Source organism: Bactrocera tryoni, chromosome 3 (assembly GCF_016617805.1).
Source record: "Bactrocera tryoni isolate S06 chromosome 3, CSIRO_BtryS06_freeze2, whole genome shotgun sequence".
In the NCBI taxonomy this organism is placed as follows: domain Eukaryota; kingdom Metazoa; phylum Arthropoda; class Insecta; order Diptera; family Tephritidae; genus Bactrocera; species Bactrocera tryoni.
The window spans coordinates 14594514-14605359 of NC_052501.1; the positions used below are offsets into that span (position 1 = coordinate 14594514).

Sequence of the window (10846 nt, forward strand, 5' to 3'; positions counted from 1 at the left end):
GTAAGTAAAATTAATTTTACCTCACCTGCAAACCTCTTATCTAACTTTTCTGCTAATTAAGATCAAATCACTTGTGGGGAGTAAAAACCATTTAAAGTAATTTAAAAGTATATTTCACCTCACCTACAAATCTCGCCTTGGCCTTTTATGCTAATCAAGTTCGAATCACTTGTGGTGAGTAAAATCCAGTTTAAGGAAATTTTTTCATCTCACCTGCAAATCTCTTATCTAAAAATTATGTTCCTCTTTTTTTTTAGAATATTAAACGCATTTATTTGCATTGCAACTTTACACTTCAAAAATAACAATTTAGGTGAATTTTATACATTTTTTCACGATTTGCAGCTACTAATATATGTATCTATGTATATACCATTTGAATATTTGTTTACGAATAAATTCACACATTTTAAGGATATTATTTATAATGAGCTGAATTTTAGGTGGGGAGAAGGAGCATACACACACTTTCGACTCTGAATTTTTTCGAAAAGAATTCAAAAACAAAAAGAATGCAACAAATCGGTACATATTCAATATATAAAACTCTGGGATGGAAAAGACTTAAGCCAATCATATTCACAGACATATTTGCTTCATTCTAATTAACATATTTGCATCCATGGTGTTTCGTTGTAACTATTCAAACGCGGTGTGGTGGGGTGTGGTGGAATATGCGGAGTGGAGTGTATGAGAAGGAGAGCAGGGCACTTGAGAACCTCATTCTCTTACTCCATGCCAACAAGGCGGATCAATGGCACAATGCCAGCTACCACAACGCCGCCGCGCGTAACGCTATTTACCCAAACCCACCCACATGTAATTGGGATCGATGAATTGTGCACCATGATAGCCGCGCGGATTCATCGCCACCAAAGAGCGGATCTTCTGCGAGGGCCGATATGTGCGAATCGCATGCAATAAATCTGCAAATATAAACAGAGAAAGTCTGAAATCTACTAGAACTTCAAGGGTAATAAACAAGTTCTGTGTACCAACCCGCATTTGCCTCGTGTCGGAAGGGATGATGACCTTCGAGCAATTTCGCCTCCTCATGGTTTAACGGTTGGGCTTTCTCATTGTGGCGCACATTCTTCGAGAGATCCGTAAAGAAGTTGCCCAGATGGGTCATGGCGCCTAAAATTTTAGAATAATATACATTAAATATATATACAATATATTTCATAATATAAATAATCAATTGCTTAGACTCACCAGCGCTAATGGAGGGCAAAAAATTCCGTTGATCCATATTGCCGGTTTTGTTGCGCTTGTAAGCCAATTTCTTTGCTTCGTTAAGCTCTTGCTGTCGTTCGTGCTGATATGCTGTGTAGGGTATATAACCAGAATCCAGCCCAATATTACGCGCGTATAAAATACGTTTGGAACGTAACGGTTGTTTGATTTTATACTGCCCATTATCTCCACTCATATCCAGTTTATAATCATAATCCGTTAAGGTGTCAATAGTTTTGTCACGTTTCTCCCCACCTTCTTCCAGCGCGTTAGTCGCGACGACATCATTCTCATTGTTATCCGTTTCAGCTGAAAGTTTCTTCTCCTCACCTGGCACAAATTCGGGTGTCTTCTTGTAGACAACAATATCTGCGTCGTGTATGTCAAAGTCATTTTGTTGCTGTGTTTGTTGTTGCTTTTGTGCCGGTTCTAAGGGAATTAGTAACCTTGGTGTATATGCCAGCTGCTGCTGTTGTGACGTTTTCGCCTCGCCTGTTTGTTGTTGCGCTGGCATCGCTTCCGGTCGCCTTTGTCCAAATAACCAACTGCCCAGCCATTGCATTTGCCGCTGACGTCTATCCTCGGCAGGAATTTCAATATCATTTGATTGCAATAAATCTCGCAACGTCATTTCATCTGCGAATGTTTTGCCAAATACGGCATTTCCGTTTCCGTCTATAGAGTTTTCATTGTCAAAATTTCGCGAGTCAATTGCAAAGTCGTCAAAGTATTGGCGAGGCCTGTGTTGGGGATAGTAGCGCAGCGGTGCGTCAGGTGGCCATTTCGCTGCCACTGCGGAGACAAAGTATATAATGTAAATAACTGAATTTAACATTTAAGAGAAAATTTCTTTTAAATTTTATGAATTACACGAGATATGTATATCTATATGTATATATCTTACTACAGGCGAAACCATGGTTCGGAAATGATATGGCCCAACGAGGCGAGGTTCGATCTTCCTAAGCGACATCGCTTCACCCTTCTTTCAAGAAGATCCTACGTTTTCGAGCCAAATTTTGTTCATCGGTGGGGCCCATTCCTAGCTCACTGAGTATGTAAACAAGCAAATTTGCCCCATTTGAGACGAAAAGCACTAGAAGGGATTCAAGTGAAACATCCAGAAAACCCAGAAAAACAACGGCTTGGTGTGGTTTGTCGGCCGGTAGAATCATCGATCCATATTTCCTCAAAAATGATGATAACCGTCAATGGCGACCGTTATCTTGCCATGGTAACGACTATTTAATGTCTGAAATTGAAGCTCGTGATATCGGCGACATTTGATTTCAGCAAGATGACGTAACTCCCACACACCGCATCAATCAATGAATACATATATCGAATTAATACTTCGGTGAGCAGATAATTTCACGTTTTGGCTTCGATTCAGGCCTTGGAGCAAAACATCACGCGTGTCATTCGGCAGTTACCAGTCGAAATGCTCGAACGAGTCATCTGAAATTGGACTCAACAGATGGACCATCTAAGACGTAGGCGCCGCCAACATTTGAAAGAGGTAATCTCCAAAAAAATAATTGGCAAAGAATGTTCTTTCGAATGAGAATAAACATTCCCCATTAAATGTGAAATTTCTGAGTTTTTTCTTTAAAAACGTAGGGAACCTCGAAATGGCTGACCCTTTATAAAAGAAACACGAGAGCTGTAAGTGATGTGGATTAAATAAGGAGGAGACCGAAATTCTCTATTCTATGGAGTTTCAAACTGAAAAACCATCTCATCAAATTTGATCCGGACTAGACGCGTTAAGTTCTATCAATATGTCAATTAGTGTTTGTTTGGCAGCTATTTGTTTAGGAGGCGAAAAATTTGTCTGGTAATTGTTGTCATGAAAAAATTTAACGAGTTTCCTTGTAATTTTGTATTTCCAATGGATTCGCGTCTGCCGAGTTCTTGAAAATGTGAACGGTTTGGGAAGTCTAGTCTATCACGCACTCAAGTATTTGCGCCATTCAAAGAGCATAGATCTTGAGACATTCCGTGGAGGTCCTGAAGTTAAGTTGACCAAGCAAATTATGTAGCGCTCCTTTGTTTTCAACTGAATTCAGTGGTAATACTGGTCATTTAAACTTAGAAGTCAAGTTGCCATATTTGTCTACCATGATTAACCAGATTTATATCGAATGCGTTGCCCGATCAAAGTCTCTATTTTAAGAAAAACATTATTTAATCTCACAGATTTTCCAGTACTCCACTCTTATGAGCTGAACTAAATCATAAAAGGAGAACTTAATCAGAGACAATGCCATTTCAACTTGGTGTGCTGTTGTTAGGGATCCAGCAAACATTTAAAGTACTATTTGACATGTGACATATAATATATCTGGCGGAGTTTAAAGTCGTATATTTGTCGCAGTAGGCAGCCAAAATAGCAACGAAGGTTGGACGTTCCGTAAAATTGATAAAAAATGCTGAAGCTTAGTTATTTTGCTAATCCAAAACTGTCTGCTAGAGAAAGTTAAATTCCAACCATATCCGTATTGATCCTACACATTCGGCAACAGTGCGCTTTAGAGGTCCCAGTGAATGAAAAGCACATTTCATTGGCGCTCAAATATGCAGCTAAAACAACAGTAACGCCAGAACAGATGGCCTTCAGAAAGTTCGAGAAAATTGTTTTGTTTTCGTGGTTCATGACGATAATGTCTTAATGAAGGCATATGAGAATTGAAGTTAATTCATTTTCGATTGCTTGTAATAATATATTGTTTAGACTCCACACCTACAGCACCATTGTATATATTGTGCGCTTAATTACTTTTATTGTGAAAATTGAATTGCATATTTTTTAAGTGAACCCTTCGCAATGACTATTCCCTTTCAATTATGCAACAACCGAAATGTGGGCATTTGAAGGCAAGTTAGATGTGAGTAATGTTTTGTTTGATTTTGTGTGACATTCGCTGATAAGGTGTCGCGATTTTTCGACCCATTGCTTTACCGAGATTTTTTCCCATAAATTGTATGTGTTTCTCTATGATAAATGAGGTCAGTGTGTTGGTGTGTCGTCGCGATTACAATTTGTACTGTTTGATAACAAATGCTCTGCTATTATGTGTGTGTGTGTGTGTATATGCGAACTTTTATCGTAATATGTAGATATGAGCTACACACATATGCACATTTATGATTTCAAAAATTTTATTTGGAGCTGTAGACGTACATACATTAATATACCCACTTATGTACATACCCAAATACATATGTAAATGCATATATGCATTTGCACGCCAAAATATATGGTTATGTGATTGTGTTGATCGCCAATAAGTTCACGCCAATTTTAATTAAAACAATTTAAGTGAATAAACACGGAAGTAAACACATATGTATGTATGTATCTGAGGCACTCTATAAAAATTTACATTTATAAGGGGCACACCCAGTATGAAATTAAAAAAAAAAAATTGGAACTTAAAAAATTATTATTTTTTCATGTCGATATTCAAATATTTTTTAATTTACATCCTTCTAAAGTATAACCCTCAGCTTAAGCAGCTCCATCGGTTTATATTCAAACTTTTTTTGTCAAATTTGCTTGAGACAAACAATACGAACCAATTTTCTGAATGTTCTGTGTATAGTTATGCATACAATGACCTATCAGTTTAGATGTTTTTTTTATAAAAAAATCTGTTTTTTTTTTACACTAGGTATACCCCCTAATACTTTCAAATATTTGTCAATGTCGCTGCCAAACTTAACATCCACGCAAAATCTGAAATTTATAATTAAAATAACAAATTACCCGCCAATAATTAACACTTACCAACACACATAAGTACTTATACAAGTATGCAATGAAAAATGGTCAACGACCACAAAAAAATATTAAAGCATAAATTTAACAATGCTTACTATGATTGCAAGTTCTCTAGAGACCGGTAAGTGTTGTTGTAGCACTGTTTTGTTACGCATGAAATTTTCATTCATTTTTAGCAGATAACGTTTTTGTTTTGAGAGCATTTATAAATAGGCTGATAAGTAATGAATAAGTATCAGTTTAAATAAATGGCTAACGGGGCGTATGAGCAACTTATTAAGCTCATGACACTTGCATGCATCAAAAGGGGTGCGCTAGTGAATTTTTGAGAATGATAAAATGGATATATCAAGGTGGAATCTGGTTTGGCGAGGGGGGAGGGGGGAAATAAGAGCAAACAAATCATTGAATTAAATGATTTGTCGTTTAGAGAGAAAATCTTCCAGCACTTTCCCTTTCCGTATTATTTCTATGAAATAAAAATAATTTTTTTCTAAATTTTTATTATTTTTTTTTGATTCGGAAAAGTTAAAAATGGCTGAAAATCGACTTTTTCGAAATAACCGTAATTTTGCTATATTTGTTTCTTTATATTTAACCTTCTAAGTTTCCTGCCATAATGTCATTTTATTCAGAATTTATTCTATTTTTTACAAAAAACCAGATAAGTGAATTTATTTTCTTTTCTTTTGAAAATTTTTTGTGCACTCTTGAAATAATTTTTTTTGTTCTTTACTGGCGTGGACACCGCTTACGCGGATATAGCCGAGTTAACTACAGCGCGCCAGGACAACATGACCTAGCCAGCACAGCTGCTGTCTCTTGATTCGCTGAACTATATCAATGTCGCCGTATATCTCGTACAGCTCATCGTTCCATCGACTGCGGTACTCGACGTTGCAAATGCGCAAAGGACCATAAATCTTCCGCAAAACTTTTATCTCGAAAACTCCTAAGGCCGACTCATAAGATGATGTCATTGCCCATGCCTCCGCTCCATATAGCAGAACAGGAGTGATGATGCAGTTCGTCATTCATTTTTCAATTCCCTACTCAGTCCAAAGTAGCACCTATTAGAAAGAGTGAATCCACTCAAGGCAGATATTATTTATGGTGTTGATGCTGATTCCAAGATAGACGAAATTATGAAATTATCTTTGACTTTGAAGTTATGACTGTCAGTAGTGACGTGGGAGCTAAGTCACGAGTCAAATTTCGTCTTGTCCTCGTTCATAAGCAGACCCATTTGCTTTGCTTCCTTGCCCAGTCTGGAGAAAGCAGAACTCACAGCGCTGTCGTTTAGGTCAATGATATCAATATCATCGACGTACGCCAGCAGCTGTACACTCTAATAGAAGATGGTACCTTCTCTATTAAGTTCTCTCGAATTACTTTCTCCAGAAGAAGGTTTGAAGAAGTCGCAGGATAGGGAGTCGCTTTGTCTGAAACCTCGTTTGGTATCGAACGGCTCGAACAGGTCCTTCCCGATCTTGACAGAGTTTTTGGTAGTGCTCAACGTCGGCATACACAGCCGTATTAGTCTTGCGAGGATACCAAGCTCAGACATAACGGGATAGAAACAGTTCCTTTTCGAGCTGTCGTAGGCGGCTTTAAAATCAACGAAGAGGTGATGTGTGTCGACTCTCTTTTCACGGGTCTTTTCCAAGATTTGGCGCATGGTGAATAACTGATCAGTAGTTAATTTTCCAGGCCTAAAGCCCCATTGATTTGGTCCAATCAATTTGTTGACGGTGGGCTTTAATCTTTCACATAATGCGCTCGATAGAACCTTATATGCGATGTTTAGGAGGCTTATCCCACGGCAATTGGCTCAAATTGTGGGGTCTCCCTTTTTCTGGATTGGGCAAAGCTTACTTAAATTCCCATCGTTGTGCATGCTTTCATCTGACCATATTCTACGAAGAAGCTGATGCATGCTGCTTAGTTCTTTGCAACCGTATTTGAATAACTCGCTCAGTAATCGTAATTAGATATCCTAACTCGCCCACTTATGGGTTCCTCATGTTCTTACAGAACAAAATTTGCTCCCTCGCATTAACGAATATGATTTGCTTATCAAACGCATTAGAATTGGGTTTATATCATTTGAAAACGATATATTTATATTTCTGGTAATATACACCTACTAAAAAATGCGGAATTTGCACCCACTCACCTAAAAAGCGTTAATGACTACCGACTACGTGAGCGATTAAGAACCGCTCACCTCAATCAGTTTTTTTTCAGTTGTTGGCCAGCGATAATCGAAGTAGCGTAAAAACGAACTTAATTTGCTAAAGTAAGATCAAATCGCAAATTACCGAGCAAATCAATAAAGTTATAAAAACTCCTCTTACATACCATAGGTGTGTAAGTATTTGCCACTCAGCATATGGGAGTTGTATTTTTAGAGGAGCTAATGACATCACTCTTACACAAATAAGTGACATACATATAAAATGTGAGAATTTTTACACAATATGGGTACATAGATTGTCTACAAATATGTATGTATATAAAGCTTTTAAAAAATATACGTTATACTCAAAAAAATTCTGGGAAAATTGAAAAGTAATAACTTGCATCATTCTTTTCAAAATTAGGATTCCGATTTTTTATAGGCTGTATTATTCTATCATTTAATAAGTAATTTCGTTTGATGACTACAGTTGATCTTTTTGGATTTTTTTGCAGCCAACTTCATACTTAACCGCTTAACCATTGTATATTTGACCAGCTGATATAGTAAGATTTGTTTGTAAAATATGTTCTTAAATTTTTTGGAACAGTTGTTGTTTGGTTCCCCATCGAAGATGGAAGATCGAAAACAGCATTCACGGTATTTTCGCCATTTTTTTACTATTTTACTATCGAAAGGGACAAAATGCAGTCTAAGCTCGGTGGAAATTATGTAATGTGTACTGAAAAGATATGTTGACTGAACTCGAATGCCAAATTTTGTTTCCTAGATTTCGTTCCATTATAGTACGATTTGACCTTTGCTTTAAAATGGGTCTCAGCTTTGGCGATCACGAAAAATTCTTCCCAGTGATTATTCTTTTGAGGTCTGAGGAAAGGAAATAGTCACTGGGGTCAGACCAGGAGAATACTGTGGATGCGGTAGCAATTCGAAGCCCAATTCATAGATATTTGCCAACGTTTTCACTGAATCCACTCAGATGACTGTCGATTGGACTTTGGTGTGAAATGATGGATCCATAAAGTAAAACCTTGGTTTACTACGCAAAAACATCTCCACAAACACTGCTCCAAAACATCAACTCGCTCATCCAAAATCATCTTGTAGACTAAGAAGGCTTACTAAAAAGGCTAACTAAAAATCATATGGCGTCGTCTATGTGTTTTTCAATTGACCTGTTATGTATTGCTAATAATGTTTTCAGACAATTTTTATTTAGCATTTTCAATGCCTCACTCCGACATTATTTATATGAAGAACAAAGCAATCTCCTCTATGACTAGTAATTTAGATAACAGATATTTTACCACAAATGGCTCTTAATTTTCTCAATGAAGCTAATGCAAACCCACCCTGTTTGAAAAACCCCGAAGATACACTCAAAATGGTTTTCTATCCATAACAAAGTCACTATCAGATGCTAAAGCTAAATGATTCTCGACTTTTTGATGCGTTATGTCAAGACGAATCGTTTGAAACCAATATAACGCGTGATCCACGTTCTCGCGTGAGTCGTGCCAAGCTGTCATGTCATTTTTGTTCAGTATTACGCCTGAACAACCTTTACAAACCGTTCAACTTTATTACGGAAATTCATTTACGCAGTGAGGAAAATATAGCAGCCGTAGACCATGGACCGAAGCAACTTGGACTGAGGTATGGAACGACTTGGCGCATTTTCCGTCGAGATCTTAAATTCAAAGTGTACAAAATACAGCTTGCGCTGAAGCCGCTCGTCCTTCCCAAGCGATATCGCTACGCTATATGGGCTTTTAAAAGTTTCAAGAAGATGATCCGACGTCTTCGAGGCAAATTTTGTTCAGCGATGCGGCTCATTTCTGGCTCAATTGCAATGTAAACAGGCAAATTTTCCGCATTTGGAACAAAGAGCAACCTGAAGAGATTCAAGAGCTGTCATTTCATCCGTCGGTGGAATCACCACACCCTATTTTTTCAAAAATTATGCCAGTGAGAACGTAATCGTCAATGGCGACCATTACGTAATAACCGACTATTTGATACCTGAAATGGAAGCTCGTGATCTCGACGACATTTGATTTCAACAAAACGACGCCACTTCCCTTTTCTGGTGGGGATATGAAGTTTAGAAGTCTATGCGGACAATCCCGCTTCGTTTCAGGCCTTGGAGTAAAACATGACGCGAGACATTCGCTAGTTACCAATCGAAATGCTTGAACGGGTCATCGAAAATTGTACTCAATGGATGGACTTTCTGAAAAGTTAGCGAGGCTAACATTTGAAAGAGAGGGATAAAAAAAGAAATGCCAATGAATGTTCTTTCGAATGATAACAAACATTCCCATTAAATTTGAAGTTTCTGTGTTTTTCTTTGAAAAAGTGAGGAACCTTGAAATGAATCACCCTTTAGTTACAACAAAATAATGACGATTCTCATAGGCCAAAGACATTCTGGCGATAATCCAAAGCCCTGTTCGGACACTAAATTTCTCAAAATGTGCTAACTTAGGAAGCAAACATTTTGATTATTCAATTTTTTGTTATATTTTATTTGGAATAAATGTTATACGCCTCTACATAATGCCAGATATTGTCTATATTCATATGTTAAGAGAAGGAGCTCACTACAGCAGATTACGAGAAAATTTTAAATGTTTCACTTACTTTTAACGATGTCTCGACAAACAGTAAAAAAAAGTGTGAAATTTCCAATTTTTGAAGAAACAAAATGACAAGCAATTAAGGGATATTAACACAGCTAAAATTCGACTTTGCTGCAAGGAAGGGAAATTATTAAAAAGTGATAATTAAAAATGTTTGAGCAATTACTATCATATTACCAACACCTCAAGGTGGGGAAACTTTTTCCTCTGTCTTTTTTGCCACACTTTCCTTTATATTCCCCCGTTTGGCATAACTTTTTTTTAGATGCCGCCAAAAGCCACACTCGACAACCGGACCACCACGAAAGGATACACAACACACACACACACACACTGCTACGCGTACTTACCTTTGTTAATGAGAAACATGAGCAACAACAGCAGAGTCCACTTGAACGGCCACAATGTAAACATACCGCGGCTGCAACTGTTGCCCACGCCTCTCCAGCGACTACAACAAATAAATGTTGCCAACATTACAAAACAAATTTTTTTTTTTCGAAATTTCAAGTAATCCGAGCTGTTGTTAAATGCCGCGTTTTAATAGCCACATGCTGTAGCACGCTCCACCTACGGGCTTCTCACGAAAACAATAACAGCAATAAACACACCAAACTTAATTGAAAGCGCGCACGAAGAGGTTAAAGTATTTAAAAAGGCTGTTGCAAACAAGTTGAAAGTTTATCAAAATGTTGCAATTAACTGTTAAACTTCCGTTCGAACAGCAATGTTTCGGTTTACCGTTAAGCGCACAATGCTCAACGCCTAAGTGTCGACTACGACTGAGAATCAACAGCAAAAGCGCTGCGGCTTTTATACGCAGCGGACACGGCCGCATGCTGGCTGCGCTTGCAACTTCACAGCACACTTACACACACACAGGCGCACACAACAACACTTACATATCGAGATAGATAACACGTAATAGACAAGCACACTGCTGCGCTAATGGGTCGGCCGATTGCATGTAATCGTACGTTTTTG

The 10846-nt window shown here is 37.8% G+C and overlaps 1 protein-coding gene across 1 annotated transcript; it reads right to left on the reverse strand.

Annotated features, from left to right (window-relative positions):
• Positions 1–254: 254 nt before the first annotated feature.
• Positions 255–10632, reverse strand: LOC120772877. Its single transcript, XM_040101719.1, has 4 exons — positions 10213–10632; positions 1216–2028; positions 1000–1137; positions 255–926 (listed from the first exon to the last, which is right to left on the reverse strand). The coding sequence occupies exons 1-4, from the start codon at positions 10337–10339 to the stop codon at positions 796–798; spliced, it is 1209 nt and encodes a 402-aa protein (XP_039957653.1). The 5' UTR covers positions 10340–10632; the 3' UTR covers positions 255–795.
• Positions 10633–10846: the final 214 nt, after the last annotated feature.

What these genes read in the sequence shown, in the direction of transcription:
- LOC120772877 (XM_040101719.1), bottom strand. Translation starts at nt 10,339, where the DNA reads ATGTTGGCAACATTTATTTGTTGTAGTCGCTGGAGAGGCGTGGGCAAC. An exon ending in CATGTTTCTCATTAACAAAG is followed by an intron (nt 2,029 to 10,212) that starts GTAAGTACGCGT and finishes TTGTCTCCGCAG; the next exon opens with TGGCAGCGAAATGGCCACCT. An exon ending in CCGACACGAGGCAAATGCGG is followed by an intron (nt 927 to 999) that starts GTTGGTACACAG and finishes TTATATTTGCAG; the next exon opens with ATTTATTGCATGCGATTCGC.